This window comes from Cervus canadensis, chromosome 21 (genome assembly GCF_019320065.1).
Source record: "Cervus canadensis isolate Bull #8, Minnesota chromosome 21, ASM1932006v1, whole genome shotgun sequence".
Lineage (NCBI taxonomy): Eukaryota > Metazoa > Chordata > Mammalia > Artiodactyla > Cervidae > Cervus > Cervus canadensis.
This window is the reverse complement of record NC_057406.1, coordinates 44,000,200-44,026,689: the sequence shown is the minus strand read 5'-3', so window position 1 is coordinate 44,026,689 and position 26,490 is coordinate 44,000,200. Positions and strand designations below refer to the sequence as shown.

General features: G+C 36.9%; 1 protein-coding gene and 1 pseudogene across 1 annotated transcript; both read left to right on the top strand.

Annotated features, from left to right (window-relative positions):
- Positions 1 to 6,796: 6,796 nt before the first annotated feature.
- LOC122424025 (olfactory receptor 9K2-like) lies at positions 6,797 to 7,769 on the top strand. Its single transcript, XM_043441631.1, has one exon. It carries the CDS (start codon positions 6,797 to 6,799, stop codon positions 7,736 to 7,738), a length of 942 nt encoding a protein of 313 aa, XP_043297566.1. The 3' UTR covers positions 7,739 to 7,769.
- A 16,950-nt stretch (positions 7,770 to 24,719) lies between these two features.
- Positions 24,720 to 25,701, top strand: LOC122423802 (annotated as a pseudogene).
- The last annotated feature ends 789 nt before the right edge of the window (positions 25,702 to 26,490 follow it).

The following is a 26,490-nucleotide window of genomic DNA, read 5'->3' as shown; positions in this document are numbered from 1 at the left end:
TTACTACTTTTAACTGTAATGCTATTAAATGAATAGCATCTTGGGTCAAAGCCATTCCTGTTCAAAACATAAAGCACATATACAAATAAGCTTATTTTCCAGAGATATCTACTGTCAACATTAATGTTTCTGTATATATCTATATAAACACTATTCTTTACTATTTAAGGGAAATTGTACTGCATAGGTTTTTAATTCAGCTTTGCCTATTTATTAATTTTGTTAATTGGTTACATTATTTTTATCATTAGTTTTCTTTTACTTTTCAGTTTTTTTTTCCTTTTGATCAGATGTGGTTCAAGCTGCATTATCTCAACATATTTTGGGGGGTCTTTAATCACATAAATATCTGATGAATGTCTATGTGCCAAAGATAACATTTATGCTGTTTCAAAGTCTCCATTTTGTTATTTTATGTTAATTCAGGGTTTTATTTTATTTTTTTGTGGTTACATCAGATTTCAGTCTTAAATATATAAAACAGAACTATTTTTCTTTTAAATTTAAGTTAATGTCATCCTTTCTGTGGTCTGGAGATCTTTTTTTTGGTACCTAACATATTCAAGTAGACATTTAGAAATGTGTGCTGCTTAGAAAAGTAGACATACTTCAAGAAAGGAACGGTAATGCCCAGTAGTAAGAGAACAGTAGGGAGACCACTTAAGAAACTAGGAATAAAACTACCATATAACCCGAGTTTTTAAAGGAATTCCCATACTGTTCTCCATAGTGGCTGTATTAATTTACATCCCCACCAATAGTGCAAGAGGCTTTGCTTTTCTCTACACCCTCTCCAGCATTTATTATTTGTAGATTTTTTGATGACGGCCATTTTGATTGGTGTGAGGTGATACCTCATTGTAGCTTTAATTTGAATTTCTCTAATAATGAGCAATGTTGACCACCTTTTTGTATGTTTAGTAGCCATCTGTATGTCTTCTTTGGAGAAATGTCTGTTTAGGTTTTCTGCCCACTTTTTGATTGGGTTGCTCTTCTGGTAGTGAGCTGCATGAGTTGCTTGTATATTTTGGATTTTAATCCTTTGGTGGTGGTTTCATTTGCAATTATTTCCTCCCATTCTGAAGGTTGTCTTTTCACCTTGTTTATAGTTTACTTTGCTGTGCAAAAGTTTGTAAGTTTAATTAGGTCTCATTTGTTTATTGTTTTTATTTCCACTACTCTATGATATCTCTGAGGAAAGCCTTCCTCAGCGATCAACGCAAAGAAATAGAGGAAAACAATAGAATGGGAAGGACTAGAGATCTCTTCAAGAAAATTAGAGATACCAAGGGAACATTTCATGCAAAGATGGGTTCGATAAAGGACAGAAATGGTATGGACATAACAGAAGCAGAAGATATTAAGAAGAGGTGGCAAGAATACACAGAAGGACTGTACAAAAAAGATCTTCACGACCCAGATCATCACGATGGTGTGATCACTCACCTAGAGCCAGACATCCTGGAATGTGAAGTCAAGTGGGCCTTTGGAAGCATCACTACGAACAAAGCTAGTGGAGGTGATGGAATTCCAGTTGAGCTATTTCAAATCCTCAGAGATGATACCATGAAAGTGCTACACTCAATATGCCAGCAAATTTGGAAAACTCACCAGTGGCCACAGGACTGGAAAAAGGTCAGTTTTCATTCCAATCCCAAAGAAAGGCAATGCCAAAGAATGCTCAAACTACCGCACAATTGCACTCATCTCACACGCTAGTAAAGTAATGCTCAAAATTCTCCAAGCCAGCCTTCAGCAATACGTGAACCATGAACTTCCAGATGTTCAAGCTGGTTTTAGAAGAGGCAGAGGAACCAGAGATCAAATTGCCAACATCCGCTGGATCATCGAAAAAGCAAGAGAGTTCCAGAAAAACATCTATTTCTGCTTTATTGACTATGCAAAAGCCTTTGACTGTGTGGATCACAATAAACTGTCGCAAATTCTTAAAGAGATGAGCATAGCAGACCACCTGACCCACCTCTTGAGAAACCTATATCCAGGTCAGGAAGCAACAGCTAGAACTGGACATGGACCAACAGTCTGGTTCCAAGTAGGAAAAAGAGTACATCAAGGCTGTATATTGTCACCCTGCTTATTTAACTTATATGCAGAGTACATCATGAGAAACGCTGGGTTGGAAGAATCACAAGCTGGAATCAAGATTGCCGGGAGAAATATCAATAACCTCAGATATGCAGATGACACCACCCTTATGGCAGAAAGTGAAGAGGAACTAAAAAGCCTCTTGATGAAAGTGAAAGAGGAGAGTGAAAAAGTTGGCTTTAAGCTCAACATTCAGAAAACTAAGATCATGGCATCCAGCCCCATCACTTCATGGCAAATAGATGGGGAAACAGTGGAAGCAGTATCAGACTTTACTTTTTCTGGGCTCCAAAATCACTGCGGATGGTGACTGCAGCCATGAAATTAAAAGACACTTACTCCTTGGAAGGAAAGTTATGACCAACCTAGATAGCATATTAAAAAACAGAGACATTACTTTGCCAACAAAGGTCTGTCTATTCAAGGTCATGGTTTTTCCAGTGGTCATGTATGGATGTGAGATTTGGATTGTGAAGAAAGCTGAGGGTGGAAAAATTGATGCTTTTGAACTGTGGTGTTGGAGAAGACTCTTGAGAGTCCCTTGGACTGCGAGGAGATCCAACCAGTCCATCCTAGAGGAGATCAGTCCTGGGTGTTCATTGGAAGGACTGATGCTGAAGCTGAAACTCCAATACTTTGGCCACCTCATGGGAAGAGTTGACTCATTGGAAAAGACCCTGATGCTGGGAGGCATTGGGGGCAGGAGGAGAAGGGGGCGACAGAGGATGAGATGGATGGATGGCATCACCGACTCGATGGACATGAGTTTGAGTAAACTCCGGGAGTTGGTGATGGACAGGGAGGCCTGGAGTGTTGCGATTCATGGGGTCGCAAAGAGTCGGACATGACTGAATGACTGAACTGAACTGATAATATCTCTACAATGATAAAAGTTATATACAAGAGGTTGACGCTAGTAGGTAAAATTGTTTTGAAGTTCAAAATATGCAGTTTATATGAAAGTACTTAGAAAAATGCTTGACATAATTTGAGTTTTCAATAAATTTAATAAATTATTTTGTCACAACTGTTTTCAAATTACTTCAAAAATCATTTTTATAATAAAAAATACATGAATTCAATGAATTAAAAACGTTTTTTTTGACTATAAGATTAATAAGATGAAATAGTCAAAGCAACTTTCAGTCATCTGTCTTAAAAGTAGTATATATCACAAGTAATTAGGCAGTGATATTTCAAGGTGGTAGATTATATCTAGCCTGATATAAAATATTGGCAATGGGATTTTTTCAAGGGACACTAGCAAGATATTATAAAAATAATTCAGTTGCTGCTGAAAGGAGATCCTAATTGAAAATAGGGACATTGCATCCGGAGATGAGAAGTAGTATGGGACAATAATGCATTTGTCTTTTTACATTTTAAAAGATGCCATTTAGAGAATCAAACAAAGATACTGAGTATTGATTCAGGAGCAGAGTTTTGGAAGGAAGCTCTGATAGTCAGGTGGGTAGAACTGCTACAGGGAAGCAAACTTTAAAGAAAGAACTTTCTAATAAGGAGTCTTGTCCAAAATAACTTAGTCCCAGGAGTATTCTATAAGTGAAGAAATCACTCTGAGTGTTCCTTGTGTAGTCCTCATGGGATGGTTCTGGAGTTTGTCCTTGTTACAAAATTATAATTGACTTATTTTACAGTCCCCTCTCAGAGGGACTTCTTCCTCCAAAATTCTGGAACACTTTCTGCTGCAATTCTCTGAAATAGTTTCATGGGACTGGAAAAAAATTTGACTACCATGGATTCTGGCTGCCACTATTTGTGTAGCTCATCGGGGACCAGGGAGTCTAGCTGCTTGTCTTAAATTTCCATTTTGCTCCCATCTTCACTCTAAGGCCTGTGAAGCATGTAGCATGGAGGCAAGAGATTTTCATGTAGTTTGATTTCATAGATTCCTTGTCACCTATTTCAATTTTGGTAGCAAAATATCCATAATTCTCTAAGAGAACGAAAGAGACCTAATCCATCATCTCCACCCAGTGTTCGTGAAGACAGATACAACCGGTTTTCAGACAAGAATGTATTAAAGAAAGAGCAAGCTTTAATAATAGGTAATGGAAAATTATGGACCTATAGGCAATACCACTAACGAAGAATATGGTCATGCCATGCTTAAGAGTGTTGTTATTTTATTGCGGAGTAAACAATATTTGAGATTAATTTTGATGCTGTCTTTGAGAGTTTTTATTTTTCAACTACATCTTTTTTCCTAGACTGAAATAAAAAGAATTTGGATCTCTGCAATTTTCATGAAAAAGTTCACAAGATAGAAATATACATTCAGGTAAGAATAATTATAGAAAAAGCACACCTATTTTAGTCACAAATAAGGCAGCCAAGAACACTTTCTATATGATTAAAATATATTTTTCTTGAATTTCAAAATGTGCCATGAGTGAAAGATTATCAAGATGAAAGTGAACCTTGATAATTCATATTCCAATGCTTGAAGGAAAGTCATGGTTAAATCAGACTGGCGAATGATAACTGATGTTTAAAATATATTACTAAAGATGTATATTCTATGATCTTTTTTATCTCTTGTTGCATTTCTTAGAATTCAAAATTATAAAAATCCTCTGTTTTCTCTAATTTATTTCTTGCCTAATATGAACTCTTTATAATTCTTCTATGAATAGAGGTGAATCTTTTCATAGTTCACATCCTATAATTTTGTACAAAGGTGATATATATGATATTACTCTACTATATTATCCTAGGTTAGGTTATCCTTGAAATATTAATATATTACTTTTATTGATATGGCATCAAAAATGTAACATTTGACTTGGCCTAAGAACAAATTTTCTTCCCCTTCTCCATGTTCTACTCCTTCTTCTTCTTCTTTGCCTCCTTTTTAAACAGGAGCAAAGTGCAAGGTTTATTAATCATGTGACTCTTTGCAGAAAGAAGTTACATGTAAAATAATTTTAGCATGTTTCAAAGGTACTTTCTCTTTTGAGTCTTTTTTTGACTGTAAACCAACATATGGTGACCTATGCTTGAAAATGTTCCATTCAGCTTTATGCCTAAAAAGAGTCATTCTATTAGTTCTAGAATAAAATTTAACTGTCTTCATGGATGTTAACCTGTAAACTTAATTTAATTTATTCTGTCAGACCCTATTAAAACCAAATTACAATTATTTGAATGGGTTTCACACATGTAGTTTAGCAGTAGAGTGAGGCTAGCGACTGAGAATAGTATTATTTTGTTCAGCCATTTACCCATGAATTAAGTTCATGGCTTTTTTTTTTTTTTTCTGGCCTTGCACTGTGTGGCTTCTGGGATCTTAGTTCTCCAACCAGGGATTGAACTTGGGCCCTTGGCAGTGAAAGCATGGAGTCTTAACCACTTGACCACCAGGGAATCCCCTTATGTTCTTTTTGAGAAAGTTTTTGGGAAAAGCAACAAATGAAAGAAGCAGAGAAAGTCATGAAGGTTTCAGGATCCAGGGGATTTTTTTGTAGATCATAAAAAACACAAAATAAAAGCTCTTACAATTGAGGGAATCTTCAGATTCAAAATGAAACTCAGCATATTTTCTAAGGTTTTGATTGTTAGTATACATTCATTTTAATTTTGTTAAAAATATTTTGTGGATCATTTGCTAGCTTTTATTATTCATACCAGTCTTTGAAAGGATAAATGACAGTTGCTTGAAGTATCATCAAGAAGAAAAGACGTGTAAGGTTATCCTTAACTGCTAGACAACTTAATTGACAATGAGTGCATTGTTTCATGGAGAAATAATAAAAATATTTAAAATTAACCAAAATTGTCTTGATTGCTTAACAGGTCATCCAAACCCAAATAAGTTAATTTGGATGCTTCCAGAAAGTCAATACTTTTGTTCTCAAAACTACTCAATACTACTGAGCTCTAACCTCATATTACGAGTTTGGTAAAATTTGCTATTTAATATATTCTTTTACACAGTTAACATTTTTGATTGGTTCTTTCTCTCATTTGGAAAAGTTTGAGATGAAGTGAATGTCTTGACAGATTTACACAGAGAAAACCAGGATCAATAAACTTCACAGGATCAAAAATATAAAGGTATCACTCGCATTTTACTTTCTCACTTAAATAAAATTAGACTAGTTCCAGAAGTTGAAGATTTATTTTATTTTAAAAGATCTCAAAGTAAGGCAATTTAGTTCTTTAGTAATATACTTGGAATTGTAAAAGCTCTTTTGTGTAGAAAGTTCATACAATCTTGGAATGTACTTTTAGCTTCTTTTCCTTCATTAATCTTTTATTACTGAATTGAAGCAAAGTATTATGTATAAAAGTGAATATTTAATGATAAAATTTATGGAAGTGTCTTTTTCGTAGTACAAACTTATCAGATTTTAGTATTTTGAAATCACAGATGACATCTCACAAAATATCTCATTTGACAAACTCTGTTGTGTTGAAATTAACACTAGACTTGATTTCAAAATATTTCATCTTGAGTCTAAATTCCATTTTTAACCAGTTGTGTTACCTCAGGCAACTCAAACTCTCTCTCATATTTCTTTTGCTTTGTGTAAGCTTAATAGAATAATGGATATGAAAATATTATGTCAACTATAAAGTATTTTTGGATGTAAAGTGTTATTTGTGATACTAGCGAGAGAGGAGAAACTTCGCTGACTTTCTCTTGTGCCTTTAAGCAGAAGTCTGCATGGGTGACCAGGGAGGAGACAACCGCTCAGAAGTGACCGACTTCATCCTCGTCGGCATCAGGGTCCGTCCAGAGCTCCACAGTCTCCTTTTCCTGCTTTTCCTCATTGTTTACTGGATGGTCCTTCTGGGGAACCTTAGCATGATTGGCATCATTGTGACTGATCCCCGGCTGAACACACCAATGTATTTCTTCCTAGGCAATCTCTCCATCATTGACCTCTCCTACTCCACTGTTATTGTACCCAAAGCCATGGTCAACATCCTATCTCAGAAAAAGACCATATCCTTTGCAGGCTGTGTGGCTCAGTTGTTTCTTTATGCACTTTTCATGGTAACAGAGGCCTTTGTCTTGGCAGCCATGGCCTATGACCGCTTCATTGCCATCTGCAACCCGCTTCTCTATACTGTCCGCATGTCAAGAAGTCTCTGTATCCAACTGGTGGCTGGTTCTTATCTTTGTGGCTGGGTCAGTTCCATCCTTCAAATCAGTGTAACATTTTCAATGTCTTTCTGTGCCTCTCGAGTCATTGATCACTTCTACTGTGATTCAAACCCAATTGAGAAGATCTCCTGTTCCAATGTCTTTATGAATAAGATGGTGTCACTTAGTTTGGCTATTCTTATTATTTTGCCCACGATAGTTGTTATTGTAGTATCTTACATGTATATTGTGTCCACAGTTTTAAAGATCCGCTCCAGTGAAGGAAGGAAGAAAGCCTTCTCCACTTGCAGCTCTCATCTGGGGGTTGTAAGTTTGCTTTATGGGACTGTCTCCTTTGTGTATCTCACACCTCCAAATAACCCGGAACTTCGTAAAGTGGCTTCAGTATGTTACATTTTATTCACACCTATGCTGAACCCTTTAATCTACTCTCTAAGAAATAAGGATGTTAAAGATGCTATGAGAAAAGTTGTATGGAAGAAACAAGTTTTACTCTAAATATGCTTCCACTTTTACTTTTTCTCGCATCCTTTGATTTTGTTCTCCAAATCTTCTAGACTTATGCATTTAAACCTCAAGTTGTTTCTCAAACCAAAGCAAAACCAAAAACCTTAACAGTTTTATTCAACAGCATTAATAATATCCTATAAAAATTCCACAAATTCACTTTTCACTATTTACTTTTCACTTTTCCACAAGGCAACGTTAAACCTGAAAGTTTTGGACAGCCATAAGAAAAATTCATTGTATTTCTACAAAGAGATGTATTTTTCACTCTCCAGGTAATAATATATATGTAAATGGAGAAGAATGAAATATTATCGTTTCTCTTCCAAGTATACCTAAGTAAAATTTAGAAAATATCTAAGTATAAGGATTCATTTGGAAACTGTGTGACCCAATTGGTTTACATGCAAATAATGGTATAAATGCTAGTGTTGTGTTTTGTTTTTGACATCACGCCAAAGATGTGAGGACATGTGTATATGATGAAAAGAAAAAGGAAAGATTACATAAACAGTGATTTTTGTTGAATTAAATAAGGGCCAAATAAAAATGAACATGGGAAGATTGCATTCATTTGGTTTAAATTATGACATTTGTTTGGTTTTCCTTGAATGGCATGGTCATTCTACTTTCCTCCCATATGATGAGAACATTTTATGATATTTATGAGGTTTTATAGCTCATGTCCTCTATCTTTTGGGTAATACAAATTATTGGTAGTGAATATGCTATTAATGGGGGGCTTCCCAGGTGGTGCTAGTGGTAAAGAATCCACCTGCCAATGCAGGAAATGCAAGAGATACAGGTTTGATCCCTGGGTCAGGAAGATCCCCTGGAGTAGGAAATGGCAACCCATTACAGTATTCTTGCCTGGAAAATCTTATGGACAGAGGAGACTGGCAGGTTACATGGAGCCGCAAATAGTCAGACATGACTGAGTGACTGAACACACACACACACGCACGTGATTAATGAAAACACTCAGTTGAAATAAAGTCAGTTTGAAAATCTCAGTTAAAAATATCTTAAGGCTTTATAATAAGCTCTACGGATAGTTGGGTTATACATAAATGTACATACATGATTGTGTGCATGCATGTGTGCATTTCTCTGTGTATGAATATGTTTGGGTTATTTAAATATAGGGTAATTTTAAAATGTGATTAGTTCTAAATATCAGGTGTCATTTGAGAAGGGAAGTCAGGTTAAAGCAGCATCCCATAGGTCTGATAGGTATTAAACTTAGGAAGCCAGGTTCTAGAGAAAGTTGTGCCAGAGTTACCATTTTTACAGTTGATGTAAGTAATGCTTTAGCTAAAAAATTACAGTGCCTAAGTCAGGACAACATTAAATTCTAGGCAAGAACTAATCTTAAGAAATAAAATAAAATTATGAGTTTTGTCCATACGCTTGGCATTGAGAAAACCTAAAATATGGGTCTTTGATAAGGTCTTCTGTTTTTCTGCTTTTAAGATAGCAAAACTTCCTTTGATGAATGCACAAAGGCAAACATCATGGGTTAATGTTGATTAGGGTAAGAGATTTGAGAGGGTAATATTCATTTGAGAAATGAATATTTTTATTGAATAGACAAAGTGAGAAGCTAAGTGACTTAATAAATCAAGGTTATATTTATCTTTCTCCCTAAACTGGTGAATATACCATTTTTCTTGATGCTCAGATGCTGCCATTTTCCTTGATATTCAGAAAAATATCATTTAAGAGGGAAATGTGAATTCAAATCAGCTTGGGAAATTGATCTTTGGCATTGATTATTATAAGTCTGGAAAATACCCTTTTTAGGTTTCAGTTTTACTTATTTCCATTGCATATTTGATACTCTTAGAATGTCACTCTTTGATGTTTCTAACAAGTGTGAGTTATTAAAAACTACTTGGAAAAAGCAACAAAATAGTGATTAACAATAAGGCCTAGATTCATTTGCTTTAGATTTTAGTCTGGAGGATTATATTTTCTGTTTTGCAGCTATAACAGATTACAGTATTCCAATGCATAACCTTCAAAGTGGCATTGCTTAAACCACTCCAGGTGTCGGAAGAAACCTGGGAAAGTTGAAAACCAAGGCAGAACGCTCTCAAGGGTGTTAAGTTAAGCTCTCTCTTACTTTCTTCTAATTGTCATAAACAATATTCTTGGTAAATTCTTTTTCTGTTTCACAGGCCTTATGTGAAAAGTAGTGCCTAATTTATATCTCTCCCATTATGTGTGCCATCGAGATTCCATCTGAACCACCTGATGTCCTATCAACGTTTTGTTGGCTTTTATTGACGAAGTGTTTCCTTTTTCAGTGTTGCATGAATTGCTTATGAAATACCGTCACATTCCAAGGGAGTCTGAAAATTGTATTCTCCATCATGTACATCATAAGTCATTACTTTGAGGGAACTTTAAGTCTGTATTCACATGTAGAAGTCTCTCAATAGTGATATGATATTGAGAGGCAGAAGATTGCATTAGATGTCTCAAACATTCTCCTTCGCAATGCACTGTCTATTCCTCCCCGGTTCCAAGTTTTGGGACATGTGCATATATTGATTGTCCTATAATTCCATGTGTTACATTTTGTCTTTAAATTTTTTGGGTTGTTAATGTTTACCTAATGTTTAGTGCATTGAGCTTTGGTGAGGACATTTAGAATATTTTCTATTGCCAGAGTGCTAAGATGATCTGACTTAGATAATTTCAAATGATAATTCAAATATTCATAAATATAAGTTAAAATTACTAAATTAAACATCGGTTGGATAAGCACCCAAAGCATGCTCCATTTGTTTTCCTTAGGATAGTTTTAACTCTTATTATGAGGTTTAAATTATTGTAGTAATTGGAGTAGCTGAACAGATTAGATATTGCAAAAATGTTGAAATTTGAATTGATATTGGACTGTTACTCTTGTGTAAAGTATATGTCACTTTATCCCATCCCATAATACCAGTATAAGTCATAAAATCAATAAAAATTTTTGAGTGTGTGTACCTATTATATAATTGAAGACAAAGCTACTTACTGTTAAGGGCTGGGCAGGGAGGGAGGGGAAGAAGAGGGAAAGGATGGGATAAGAGAGAAGCAAGGTATCCTAGAACTTAAAAAAGAATCCTTTTCAATCATTTTGTTTTTCTTTTTAACGTGAAGTACAGATTTTATTTTCTTTTTAAAAACTATTTTTTCAAATTATTTTCCCATTTAGGTTGCTACATAATATTGAACACATTTCCCTGTGCCAAGCAAGTAGGTCCTTGTTGGTTATCTGTTTTAAATATAGCAGTGTGTCCATCCCAAACTCCCAATCTATCCCTCCCACTCTCTTTCCCTCACCCTTCCCCTCTTGTGACATTAAGTTCTTTCTCTAAGTCTGTGAGTCTGTTTCAGTTTTTTTAAAATAAGTTCATTTGCATCCTATTGTTTTTTAAGATTACACATATAAGTGATATCTCATGTGGCTTAATATCATCAAAACAAAGAGCCCAATTAAAAAATGGGCAGAGGCATATATACACCTATGGCTAATTCATGTTGATTTGACAGAAAACAACAAAATTCTATTAAGCAATTATTCTTCAGTTAAAAATTAAACAAAATTTAAACAATGGACAGAAAACCTATACAGACATTTCTTCAAACAAGACATACTGAGGGTCAACATCATTTCTTAACTCTTATAATACTGTGAAAAAAACAACAACAACAACAAGACAAACGCCCCAAAAAAACTTCAATCAAAGACTAAAGTTGGCTTAAAACTCAACATTCAGAAAACTAAGATCATGGCATCTGGTACCATCACTTCATGGCAAATAGTTGGGGAAACAATGGAAACAGTAGGGACTTTATTTTTTGGGACTCCAAAAATCACTGCGGAGGTGACTGCAGTCATGAAATTAAAAGACACTTGCTCCTTGGAAGAAAAGTTATGACAAACCTAGACAGCATATTAAAAAGCAGAGACATTACTTTGCCAAGAAAGGTCCATCTAGTCAAACCTATGGTTTTTCCAGTAGTCAGGTATGGATGGAAGAGTTGGATCATAAAGAAGGCTGAGCGCCAAAGAATTGATGCTTTTGAACTGTGGTATTGGAGAAGACTCTTGAGAACTCCTTGGACAGCAAGGAGAGCCAACCAGTCCAATCCTAAAGGAAATCAGTCCTGAATATTCATTGGAAGGACTGATGCTGAAGCTGAAACTCCAATTGTTTGGCTACCTGATGAGAAAAATGGACTCATTTGAAAAGACCCTGATGCTGGGAAAGATTGAAGGCGAAAAGAGAAGGGGACAACAGAGGATGAGATGGTTGGATGGCATCACCAACTCAATGAACATGAGTTTGAGTATGCTCTGGGAGTTGGTGATGGACAGGGAAGCCTGGAGTGCTGCAGTCCATGGGATCGCAAAGAGTTGGACATGACTAATCGACTGAACTGAACTGAATTTTCATAGTTCTTACTTTTACTGAATATGACCTCTAGATTTTAGAAATAGTTTTTTTCCCCCCTTATCAATGTGTAAACATTGTTTGACATTGTGATGATTGGTATCGGGTTTCTCAATTGCATGTCTTATAGTTGGGTGTCTATAGTGGTAACCTACATAAATGAACTTTGGATATTTTAAGCAAAAGACAAATAATTGGACACATACTTTTTTCTTTTGCTCCAGCTGCACATACACAATGAGAGGGCTGGAGAGGGTGAGTCCTTTGGCAGCAATCTAGGAAGTTAGAATGTGAAAAATAGGCAAGAGTCTTCAAGTAGGATTCAAACTTGTCAAATGTCACACTATTAGAAACTTTTACTCTAAGAAATTTCAAGTTCTTTGTCCCTCTGCTGGACAGTCCTGAGACGGGATCTAATATATAGCTCTGTTGTTGCGGTTACTGTTGCTTAGTCATTAAGTCACGTTCGGCTCTTTTGTGATCCCATGGACTGTAGTCCTCCTGGCTCCTCTGTCCATGGGGTTTTCCAGACAAGAATACTAGAGTGGGTTGCCATTTCCTTCTGCAAGGGATCTTCCTGACTCAGGGATGGAACCCATGTCTCCTGCATTAGCAGGTGGATTCTTTACCACTTAGACACCAGGGAAGCCCAATAAATAGCTCTATAACACCACAAAATGTTTGGAGAGTTCCTCAAACATTTTCTTCAGTGTTCAGTCATTTGAAAATTAGTCACCAAAATATTTGGAAGGTTTTGGAAGGAATTCAGTTCACATCTTATTCAAGAGTGAATTCAGTGATTTCAGTTCACATCTTATTCACATCTTCATTCCACTGACTCTCTGTGACTCAGCTCAGGTCTAAGAATTGGGAGATGGGCATTATCTGAATCATGGTAGCTCAGGTCAACTTTTGATCTTATCTAATGCCTCTCTCTTTTTGTCTCTCTGTCTTTTGCTCTCTCTCTAAAGAGGGTTCACTTATTTTCTTCCTAGATACCTTATGATTAGCTAACCTTAGGTGGAGATTACTATGCCATATTCATTTTTGAACTAATAAGTTGCTACTATCATGTTAACCAAATCTTCCTTTGCTCTCAGTCAGAAGCCATAATCTGAACACTCACTCCTCTATTCTCACTGATATTAGAAAGGCCACTTTAACCTCAATGTCTGCTACCAACATCCTTAGAGAGAAGTATCACATCTGCTTTGAAAATTTCTAGCTGTTTGCTTTGTCATTGGTGGAGGAACACCTCAGGGACACCTAGGCAGGATATATGAGAACAGAATATCTATGGTTAATCCTCCTTAGCACTACTGTCTCCTAAAGATATTAAATTTCTATACTTTTCTCAAAGTGTTTCTAGTGTCTTAATTTCCTTTAATATTCAGTATTAATTAATAAATTACACTTGTCATCTCAACCAAGCATTAGACTTCAACTTAATGACATTAGCTAGCACACTAATTATCAAATTTTGGTAAGTAAGAATTCTATCAAATAGCTTCCTCCCTCTCAAGTAAGAGAGCCCTAAAATTCATTCACATCAAAGCAATTTTGCCAATATGTACCCCAAAAATATACAAAAATTTAAGCCAGTCTTCTATAAATACTCCATCTGCCTTGGGGCAGTATTCATGTTCTTGCACTAATAAATGAGCTCATAGAATGAAAATGAGGAGTGGAAAGGGGGAACTATAGCTTCTTCCTTCAAGGAAACTTCTTCAGGTAAAGGAGTAGCAGCATTTTAAATTGAGCAGGGAATAACTGTTAGGAAGATAGGTCTGCTTCCTTCTGCAAAGGTGGTTGAGGTAGTTTCCAAAATGTCAGGATTTTCAAATGTTTTAAGTATTGTTACAATTCAGGACTCTTGCCTGGAAAACTCATGGACAGAGGAGCATGGTAAGCTACAGTCCATGGGGTCACAAAGAGCTGGACATGACTGCGCAACTTCATTTTCACTTTCACAAACCGGGAATCGTCAGTTAATTGTGTGAGAGAAATTGAAGGAATGAATCAACATACTTTGTGTTCAGCAAGCCAAAGATTCATACTCTGGGTTTAGCTTTCAGCAATTTCATCTCTACAGCTGTTTACTATAGGAGATTATCTTGTCATGGTGACAAGTTCCCTATAGAAACAGAATTTAAAAATCCAAGCTCAATTTTTGCTTTAATTTGTCAGAAGTACTAACAGCATGTTGCAGTCCTTGAATTACCCATGCCATAATTACAGTTCAGATGGTGACTCTATTGGTCCATCAGATTCTTGCTTTCGGTGGGTATATGATTCAATTTAACTGTACAGTAGGTCAGTTCGTTGCTCAGTCGTTACCGACCCTTTGCAACCCCATGGACTGCAGCATGCCAGGCTTCCCTGTCCATCACCAACTCCTGGAGCTTACTAAAACTCATGTCCACCGAGTCAGTGATGCCATCCAACCATCTCACTCTCTGTCATCTGCTTCTTCCACCTTCAATCTTTCCCAGCATCAGGGTCTTTTCAAATGAGTTAATTCTTTGCATCAGATAGTCAAAGTATTGGAGTTTCAGTGTCAGCATCATTCCTTCTCATGAATATTCAGGACTAATTTACTTTAGGATTGACTGGTTGGATCTCCTTGCTGTCCAAGGGACTCTCAAGAGTCTTCTTCAAAACCACAGTTCAAAAGCATCAATTCTTTAGCGCTCAGCTTTCTTTATAGTCCAAATCTCACATCCATACATGACTACTGGATAAACCATAACTTTGACTAGATGGACCTTAATTGGCAAAGTAATGTCTTTGCTTTTTAATATGCTGTCTAGGTTGGTCATAACTTTTCTTCCAAGGAGAAAGCATCTTTTAATTTCATGGCCGCAGTCACCATCTGCAGTGATTTTGGAGCCCAAAAATATAAAGTCTCTTACTGTTTCCATTGTTTCCAAAACTATTTGCCATGAAGTGATGGGACCAGATGCCATGATCTTTATTTTCTGAATGTCAAGTTTTAAGCCAAAATTTTCACTCTTCTCTTTCACTTTCATCAAGAGGTGCTTTAGTTCTTCTTCACTTTCTGCCATAAGGGTGGTGTCATCTGCATATTTGCAATTATTGATATTTCTCCCAGCAATCTTGATTCCAGCTTGTACTTCATCCAGTCTGGCATTTCGCATGATGTCCTCTGCATTTAAGTTAAATAAGCAGGGTGACAATATACAGCCTTAACATACCCCTTTCCCAATTTGGAACCAGTCTGTTGCTCCAAGTCAGGTTCTAACTGTTGGTTCTTGACCTGCATACATATTTCTCAGGAAGAAGATAAGGTAGTCTGATATTCCCATCTCTTTAAGAATTTTCCAGTTTGTTGTGATTTACACAATCAAAGGCTTTGGTGTAGTCAATAAAGCAGAAGTGCTCTCTCTTTTGGGTGCTCTCTCGATTTTTCAGTGATCCAGTGGGTGTTTGGAATTTGATCTCTGGTTTCTCTGCCTTTTCTAAATTCATCTTGAACATTTGGAAGTTCACAGTTCACATACTGTTGAAGCGTGCCTTCAAGAATTTTGAGCATTACATTGCTAGCATGTGAGATGAGTGCATATGTGCAGTAGTTTGAGCATTCTTTGGCATTGCCTTTCTTTGGGATTGGAATGAAAACTGACCTTTTCCAGTCCTGTGGCCACTGCTGAGGTTTCCAAATTTGCTGGCATATTGAGAGCAGCACTTTCACAGCATCATCTTTCAGGATTTGAAGTAGCTCAACTGGAATTCCATCACATCCACTAGCTTTGTTTGTAATGATGCTTCCAAAGGCCCAGTTGACTTTGCATTCCAGGATGTCTGGCTCTTGATGAGTGTCACACCATCGTGGTTACCTGGGCTATGAAGATCTGTTCTGTAAAGTTCTGTGTATTCTTGCCACCTCTTCTTAATATCTTCTGCTTCTCTTAGGTCCATACCATTTTTGTCCTTTATTGAGCCCATCTTTGCATGAAGTTTTCCCTTGGTATCTCTAATTTCCTTGAAGAGATCTCTAGTCTTTCCTATTATATTGTTTTCCTCTACTTCTTTGCTTTGATCACTGAGGGAGGCTTTCTTAACTCTCCTTGCTATTCTTTGGAACTCTGCAGTCAAATGGATATATCTTTTCTTTTCTACTTTGTCTTTCACTTCTCTTCTTCTCAGCTCTTTGTAAGGCCTTCTCAGACAACCATTTTGCCTTTTTGCATTTCTTATTTTGGGGGATGGTCTTGATCACTAACTCCTATACAATGTCACAAACCTCCATCCATAGTTCTTCAGGCACTCTGTCTGTAAGATCTAATACCTTGAATCTATTTGTCACTTCCACTATATAATTGTAAGGGATTTGATTTAGGTCATATCTGCATGGTCTATTGGTTTTCCCTACTTTCTTCATTTTAAATCTGAATTTGGCAATAAGCGATTCATGATCTGAGCCACAGTCAGCTCCCAGTCTTGTTTTTGCTGACTGTATAGAGCTTCTCCATCTTTTGCTGCAAAGAATGTAATCAATCTGATTTTGGTATTGACCGTCTGGTGATGTCCATATGTAGAGCCCTCTCATGTGTTGTTGGAAGAGGGTGTTTGCTATGACCAGTGCGTTCTCTTGGCAAAACTCTATTAGCCTTTGCCCTGCTTCATTCTGTACTCCAAGGCCAAATTTGCCTGTTACTCCAGGTATCTCTTGACTTCCTTCTTTTGTATTCCAATCCTGTATGATGAAAAGGACATCTTTTTTGGGTGTTAGTTCTAATAGGTCTTGTAGGTTCTTATAGAACTATTCAACTTCAACTTCTTCAGCATTACTGGTTGGAGCATAGACTTGGATTACTGTGATGTTGAATGGTTTGCCTTAGAAATGAATAGAGATCATTCTGTTGTTTTTGAGATTGCACCCAAGTACTGCATTTAAGATTCTTTAGTTGACTATGATGGCTACTCCATTTTTTCTAAGGAATTCTTGCTCACAGTAGTTGATATAATGGTCATCTGAGTTAAATTCACCCATTCCAGTCCATTTTAGTTTGCTGATTCCTAAAATGTTGATGTTCACTCTTGCCATCTCTTGTTTGACCACTTCCAATTTGCCTTGACTCGTGGACCTGGCATTCCAAGTTCCTATGCAATATTGCTCTTTACAGCCTCAGACTTTACTTCCATAACCAGTCACATCCACAACTGGGTGTTGTTTTTGCTTTGGCTCTGTATCTTCATTCTTTCTGGAGTTATTTCTCTACTGATCTCCAGTAGCATATTTGGCACCTACCAACCTGGGGAGTTCAGTTTTCAGTGTTCTATCTTTTTGCCTTTTCTTATTGTTTATGGGGTTCTCAAGGCAAGAATACTGAAGTGGCTTGCCATTCCCTTCTCCAGTGGACCACGTTTTGTCAGAACTCTCCACCATGACCCGTCCATCTTGGGTGGCCCTACACAGCATGACTCATAGTTTCATTGAGTTAGATAAGGCTGTGGTCCATGTGATCACATGATTTTCTGTAATTGTGGTAGACAACTTTGCCACAAATCATGTGAACATTTAGGCTCCATGCCCAGTATAAAGGTTTTTTTTTTTTTTTTGCATCATATTTTTGGCCATATAAGCAATTACCAGATCCTAGTTTTCCCTGAAACAATTATATTGGAACAGTGTTTGAGTATCTGCTTAAAGTTTTGGGTGCTAATAACAGAAACTCAGTTAAGTAACTGATGCAGATTTATATATTAGAAGGGTAAGGGCATTGGTTAACACACAACATTGATAGGAAGGCAGAAGTTTCTGATTTAAAAGAGGGTAATATCAAATACACTGCAGAGAACGAAGAAGCAAGACATATAGGAATGGTCTGGATGGGACCCATCTAAAAACAATGTCACAAGTGGGAAATGTGAACTTCAAGTATCATAGTTCTCTGAGCCACTCTGCTAAAACTTCAAATTCCAGTGAGAATACTTTATATTGGCCTTTATTGTCATGGGCCTGTTTGTTTGTCAAGGGAAGATAAGACATCTAAATTGAGTCCAGTAGACTGTATCAAATTGAAAATTATTAATGCCTCAAAAATAAGTTAGGCATTATAAAGGAAGGGAAAATGGAAACCAGATGGCAAAAAAGTAATACACAGACACTATACGGTTTGTATTTCATGTAATAGCTCATGAAAAAGAGATAAGAATTATATATATAGTAGTGTGTATATGTTAATCCCAAACTCCTAATTTATCTCTCCACTATCCCCTTTGGTAAACATAAGTTTGTTTTCTATGCCTGTTAATCTATTTCAATTTTGTAAATAAGTTCATGTGTATCTTTTTTAGATTCCACATATAAGTTATAAGATATTTATCTCTGTCTGACTTACTTCACATAGTATGGTAGTCTCTAAACCCATCCATGTTACTGCAAATGGCATTTTTCATTCTTTTTTATGACCAAGTAATATTCCACTACATATACACATCACATCTTCATTCACCTGTTGACGACATTCAGGTTGTTTCCATGTCTTGGCTATTGCTAGTGCTGCTATAAGCATGTGTCTTTTCTTTAGATATATACCCGGGGTGAGATTGCTGGATCATGTATTAACTCTATTTTTAGTTTTTAAAGGAGTCTTCATAGTATTTTCCATAGTGGCTGCACCAAATTGCATTCCCACCAACAGTATAGGAGAGTTCTCTTTTCCTCACACCCTCTCCAGGATTTATCATTTGTGGACTTTTAAATCATGGACATTTTGACTGGTGTGAGGTAAAAGTAAGCCCCTTGGCCTTCAAAGCCAGACTTTCTGGAAGCTCATCTCGTCTTCCTAGAGCAGGAACCTCATCCTGGGGATCCTGATATGAGCCTCAGACCACTCACTCCTTGGGGAGAACCTCTGAAACTGTAGTTATTTTCCTGTTTGTGGGTCACCCAGCTAGGAGTGTGGGTCTTGGCTATACTGTGACTCTGTGCCCCTAGTCTTATCACTGTGGTTTCTTCTTTATACTTTAAGTTTTTGAAGATATTTTCTTGTAAGTTCTGATTTTATTTATAATGTGCCCATGAGAGGAGGTGAGCTCAGGATCTTCTTACTCCACCATCTTGGGAATTCTCTGGTAAAATTGCTTCTGCTAATACCATCCTATTAGAACTCAGCAAATTCTTTGCTCACTATTATACCATATCTTACTGGTGCTTTGGCACAAGGCTTACAGGGCTTCCCTGGTGATTAGCAGTAGAGTCCTCCTGCAATTCAGCAGCCACAGAAGATGCAGGTTTGACCTCTGGGTTGGGAAGATCCCCTGGAGGAGGGCATAGCAACCCACTCCAGTATTCTTACCTGGAAAATCCCATGGACATAGGAGCCTGGAGGACTGCAGTCCAGAGGGTAGCAAAGAGTCAGACATGACTGGAGTAACTTAGTACACACATCTGCCCTCGCTTCTCATGAAGAGAATTAAGTCAATGCACTCATATCCACAAAAGTCAAAAGAACTATCATGCATCTGGTCAGTCAGATGAACTTATGGAATTGTGGAATCACTCATTGAAGTGTGACTTACTAATTTGCTGAACCAATTAGCTGGCAATACTTTACAGAAGTGGGTTACTGTCATCTAGGATATGGTCTGTGCTCTGCATTCACAACCAATTTATGAAGATTTTTTTTCATAATCAGACTATGGTCCAAGTACAGTGGGTCAAAGTGGGAATGCCAACCATCACTATAAAATCTACTAACCCACTCTCAACATATTTTCTTCACTGCCTGAGACATTTGACATTGCTGAATTAGAATATTTACTACCAATAGAGAGATGACTTTACTAGGGAACACAGCAATTGTTCCTGCCTCCTTGGCATACATTTCACTGAACCACAAGTGAACAAAACACTCTGCATTCTTTTGGGTAACTGATACTGATAAGCAAAAGATATTAATAAAATGGAGACAAAGAGGAGTATGGTAGTGATCCAGGGAATTTTCCAGGATGCCTCCTAATACTATTAATGAACAACTATAGCATTTCAGCATGACAAGACCACACGTGATCAGATCCTTCATTAATGAATATTTACATTCCCCACCCTCACCACCTCCCCGGGAATACAACTTCTGGATACTGTGGTCATTAGTGAGACCAAGGAGAATATGGAAAGGAAAATACCAACTATTGCCTGTAAACAGTTGCATATATGAAGATTTTATGAGCCATCATTATTTTCTTCCTTTTTACCTATTCTCCTTCCCTTACTATGTTACAAGATGTATTTATGGCAGTTAATGATTTTGTTTATATCAAAAACAAATCAGGATTTTCTTGACTGATATGGAATTGTTTAAAAATTATTTTGAAGTGTATAGCTATTAAGAAATTATTAACATAATATATGACAACTGGGTAAACATCTTTGAATCAAAGTTACGAAGTGAACCAATCTCTAGATCTCACCAACCATTATTTATTCTTCACTTAACTAATTAGGGGGCACTTATTGGGCTTTGTCTTTCATCTTGTTCATGGTGCTGTATTTTTACTATCAATTATTTGATACAATATACCTAACGAATAAATATGGGGAATTTTGAGTGAAAATGAAATGAATGTTATGGCTAGGAGAAAAATTTTCTATAAGTTATACCTCATAATATAATATTTCCTTTCATATTTATTTCTATTTTCCTACCAAAACTTTGCTGCCATGGAAAACTGAAATGATACTTTTCAGTGGAGAAGTTAAGACTGGAAGATCTTCTTCATCCCTCCTAAAGGATTCTCACGAGAAAACAGCTCTTGTATGTGTGCTGACTCCTAGTACACTCAGGCTGCTTTTCCCCTCCATTTTCTTGTTTCTTTTCTTCTTTCTTTTTTAAATTTGGAGTCCCTATCTCCAGGTCTCATGGACCTTGGCTCTGGAGCCTAGACATCTTAATAACTAATTTAGACTTCTTTTTTTCCCCCAGGAGGACTATTTCCCAGAAGGCAAAGGAAACCTCAATGCTGCAATTATTACAAAAATTGATACTGTTATCCCAAAACCATAGCCATTATAAGTAACTGCTGCTGTTATCTTGGAAGATCATCGGAGATTCCAGGTGACTCAGGGCCTCTGCTTGGATGTATAAGACAATCTATTTTCCTTCTTAAAAGCATTCAAACACTGGAGAATGCAGGAGAGAGATTATCCTGCTGATGGATTCCTCAGGTTCACCTTGCATAACTACAGAATATAATTTCTGGAAGTATTTTAGATGTAGCCAAGCATCATTGGAAGATTCATTTGTGTCTCTTCTACAAAGGACAATAACATTTTCCAATGTCAACTACTAAAGGAAAGGCCAATAGTTTACATAGAGCAATAAGGAAAATATGCCTATTTTCTCTATGGGAAGAATATGAAACTGGGAAAATGAACACGTATTTGGAAATACTGAGAGGAAGGGAGTTCTTTTTATTTTGACATAAAGATTTTTTCAGTATTTGTAGTTGTAACATAGTCATTAACCTTGTTTACTCTTTCTAGAATTAAAACAATAACAAGACAAAAACATTGGAATTCTGCTGCTTTTTACAGAATATGACAAATTACCAAATAATATAAGGTAAGAGCAAATTTTAAAGCATAATCATGTAAGTTTTTGACAAATAATAAATCACTAACTGACTACTTGTCTATTGACTACTCTGGGAAAAACACTATCTCTTTTCCAGATATAAATGTCTTCAGCCATAAGTGAAGGGAAAGTCGCTCAGTTATGTCCGACTCTTTGCGACCCCATGGACTATACAGACCATGGAATTCTCCAGATCAGAACACTGGAGTGGGTAACCATTCCCTTCTCCAGGGGCTCTTCCCAGGGATCGAACCCAGGCCTCCCACATTGCAGGCGGATTCTTTACCAGCTGAGCCAACAGGGAAGACTGCTGACTACTCTAGGAAAAACACTATCCCTTTTCCAAATTTAAATGTCTTCAGTTTTTAAGGAATCTCCACACTGTTCTCCATAGCGGCTGTACTAGTTTGCATTCCCACCAACAGTGTAAGAGGGTTCCCTATTGTCCACACCCTTTCCAGCATTTATTGCTTGTAGACTTTTGGATAGCAGCCATCCTGACTGGCGTGTAATGGTACCTTGTTGTGGTTTTGATTTGCATTTCTCTGATAATGAGTGATGTTGAGCATCTTTTCATGTGTTTGTTAGTCATCTGTGTGTCTTCTTTGGAGAAATGTCTGTTTAGTTCTTTGGCCCATTTTTTGATTGGGTCATTTATTTTTCTGGAATTGAGCTGCAGGAGTTGCTTGTATAATTTTGAGATTAATCCTTTGTCTGTTGCTTTGTTTGCTATTATTTTCTCCCAGTCTGAGGGCTGTCTTTTTCACCTTGCTTATAGTTTCCTTTGTTGTGTAAAAGCTTTTAATAGAACTGCCATATAACCCAGCAATCCCACTTCTGGGCATACACACCAAGGAAACCATATCTGAAAGAGATACGTGCACCCCTATGTTCATCGCAGCACTGTTTATAATAGCCAGGACATGGAAGCAACCTAGATGCCCATCAGCAGACGAATGGATAAGGAAGCTGTGCTACATATACACCATGGAATATTACTCAGCCAATAAAAAGAATTCATTTGAATCAGTTCTAATGAGATGTATGAAACTGGAGCCCATTATACAGAGTGAAGTAAGCCAGAAAGATAAAGACCAATACAGTATACTAACACATATATATGGAATTTAGAAAGATGGTAACAATAACCCTATATGCAAAACAGAAAAAGAGACACAGATGTACAGAACAGACTTTTGGACTCTGTGGGAGAAGGCAAGGGTGGGATGTTGTGAGAGAACAGCATCAAAACATGTATATTATCAAGGGTGAAACAGATCACCAGCCCAGGTTGGATGCATGAGACAAGTGCTCGGGCCTGGTGCACTGGTAAGACCCAGAGGTATGGGATGGGGAGGGAGGCGGGAGGGGGGATTGGGATGGGAAATACATGTAAATTCATGGCTGATTCATGTCAATGTATGACAAAAACCACTACAATATTGTAAAGTAATTAGCCTCCAACTAATAAAAATAAATGAAAAAAGATGTCTTCAGCCATAAACTTATTAACTATAGAATGAGTTTGATAGGAATAAATCTCAAAAATTAAAATGATCTGATCCCTGTCCCTGTTTAGGATTAAAGAAATATAAATAAGACATATTATTTTTCAAAAAACATTTCACAACACAAATTACAGTGTTTCCTTTCACTGCCCAAATAGTTTATACTTCTTCAGAACCTAAGTATGATCTATTTAAAATCTTGCCCCTTTTTTAATGTAATTATTTGCACATTCAAGTTTTAATGGAGCTGATCAATAACAAAAATCTATCAAGAAGACATAATGCCATTTTCTTGAAAGCCATCTTTTTCTCAGGCAAATATACTTCTCTCAAATTTCTTTATCAAAGAAAAAGATGATAGATATCACACAGTGTTTAAGAGCATGGATTTTGAAGCCAGATATCTTTAAAATTTTGACCCTAGTTTGTGTCTTTCAACATATCTTATTTCTTGGTGCTTCATTTTCCTTACTGTAAACTGGGGAATACAGTAGTACTCACCTCATATTATTTTTTTTCACCTCATATTATTATTGCATGTATTAATTGAGCTACTATAAAAGCATTAGGAAAAGTAGCCTATAAAAGATGCCACATAATGTTTGTTATTATTGTTGTCTACACAGAGTCATGCATATACCTGAAGAGAAAGAATGATCTTATGTGAACTGTCTAGTAAATGAACTAATGATGACTGTGAAAGTCACATTCAGGGTAAATAAGAATGCAATCAACAATTTCTTCATTGTTCAGTATCCGTATCTAAAGTAATTTTATATAGACAGTATAAGTCTCTTTCATAAAACTATGAGCTGTCAGTTGAGGAAATGAGGGAAAATTGTTTTTATGAAAGAGATTTTGAGGCTCATCTGGAGAAATTCTAGCATGCGAATGCTAATAATTTTTGTGTTTGGTTGTGCACAACTTATTCTTTCTGAGTATGTAACTTACATCAGAATCTAAATTTTCCATGACACAGAAAAAGCAATTGCACCTTTTAAATAGCCTTAAAATTCAATCATTTTCTTTGGGTCTACTGGTACTCTAAGCCCGTCAAGCTAAGTTTTACCAAACTAGACTGATGAAGCCCTTAATATATTCGAAACTAGACACCAAAACTGCTTCCAAAATATCATTTATTGAAATATTTGTGCTCTTTCCCAATCACTGCTTCCTGACATTACATTTATTGTACAAATCCTGAGTTGTAAATATGTACAGAAGTGATACTTGCAAATGTGAACAGCATTTGGTGGAAAGGCACTGGAGTATATTCAGAAGGAAAAGATCTAATTCCATGACTTACATGAATTAGTAATTTTTAAGGTTAAAGTAAATAATGATTGTAGAATAGCTTTATGACTCCTATACTGAAAGAGATGATTTGTAACTAGGATGAATGTCAAGAGTTCATTTGTTTATTTTGTCTTGTACCTCTAAGCAGATTTCTGCCATGGGTGACAGGGAAACATGCAACGACTCAGAAGTCACTGACTTCATTCTTGTCTGCTTCAGGGCCCGCCCAGAGCTCCACATTCTCCTCTTCCTCCTATTTCTGCTTATCTACACTATGATCTTCTGGGAAGTTTGGCATGATGGTCATTATTATGAAAGATCCACGGCTGAACACACCAATGTATTTCTTCTTAGGCAACCTCTCCTTCATTGATCTCTTCTATTCTTCTGTTATTGCACCCAAGGCTATGATCAACTTCTGGTCTGAGAGCAAGTCCATCTCCTTTGCAGGCTGTGTGACTCAGTTCTTTCTCTTTGCCCTCTTCATTGTGACTGAGGGGTTTCTCCTGGCAGTCATGGCGTATGACCGCTTCATTACGATCTGCAATCCTCTCCTCTACACGGTCCAGATGTCAACACGTCTCTGTGTTCAGTTGGTGGCTGGTTCCTATTTTTGTGGCTGTATCAGCTCAGTTCTTCAGACCAGCATGACATTTACTTTATCCTTTTGTGCTTCTAGGACCATTGACCATTTTTACTGTGACACTCGCTCACTTCAGAGGCTATCTTGTTCTGACCTCTTCATCCTGAGAATGGTTTCTTTCACCTTATCTGGTCTCATTATCTTGCCTACCATCATAGTTATTGTTATTTCATATTTGTATATTGTGTCCGCAGTCCTAAAGATACCCTCCACCGAGGGACGTCAGAAAGCCTTCTCCACTTGCAGCTCCCACCTGGGAGTCGTGAGTGTCCTCTATGGTGCTGTCTCTTTTATGTATCTCACTCCTGACACATTTCCTGAGCTGAGCAAAGTGGCCTCCTTGTGTTACACCCTGCTCACTCCCATGCTGAATCCTCTGATTTACTCTTTGAGAAACAAAGATGTCAAAGAAGCTCTATACAAACTTTTGGAGAAGAAAAGTGCTATTCTGTGATTATTATTTCTCTTCCACTAATGAGTGGTGTCTGTTTATTTTGTACTCCTCTGGTCATCAATGAGATTATTCTCCTGAGTATCATAGAAATGTTATCAAAAGCTTTTTAAAGATAATGTATTATTTCCATATAGTACTTTTTTTCCATCTTAGCATTATCAAACATAAATGTCTTGGATATTGGAGACGCTCAGGACATTGCAGATACCTTTTTCAAGATGAATCTTCATTCTAATCTCAAATAACTTTTTATTTCAAAAAACTGGAATTTTATGGTGTACTGCAGAACATTGTTTTTATATATTATTATAGTGCTTAAGCAATTATTTTGTCTAGTTTAGTCACCCTTAGTGGCTCAGACGGTAAAGAATCCACCTGTAATGCAAGAGACCCTGGTTTAATCCCTGGGTTAGAGAGATCCCTGGAGAAGGGAATGGCTACCCACTTCAGTATTCTTGCCTGAAGAATTCCATGGACAGAGGAGCCTAGCATGGTACATTCCACAGGGTCACGAAGAGTCAGACTTGACTGAGCAGACTTTGGGATCCAGACTTTGAAATCAGGAGGTGCCAAAGAGTCAGACTTGACTTAGCAGACTTTGGGATCATCAGAGAATTGCAATTTGTGGTCTGTATTCAGGGTGAGCCACATACAAGTCTCTGCATACCAAAGGAAGGAGAACAGTCCTATAAGAAGGAAGAGGAACTTGGGAAAGCTCTTGTGCACAAGACCATGACTTTTCACTGGCTGAGACTTTGCAGGGTAAGAAGAGTAATCTTGTAGCCCTTC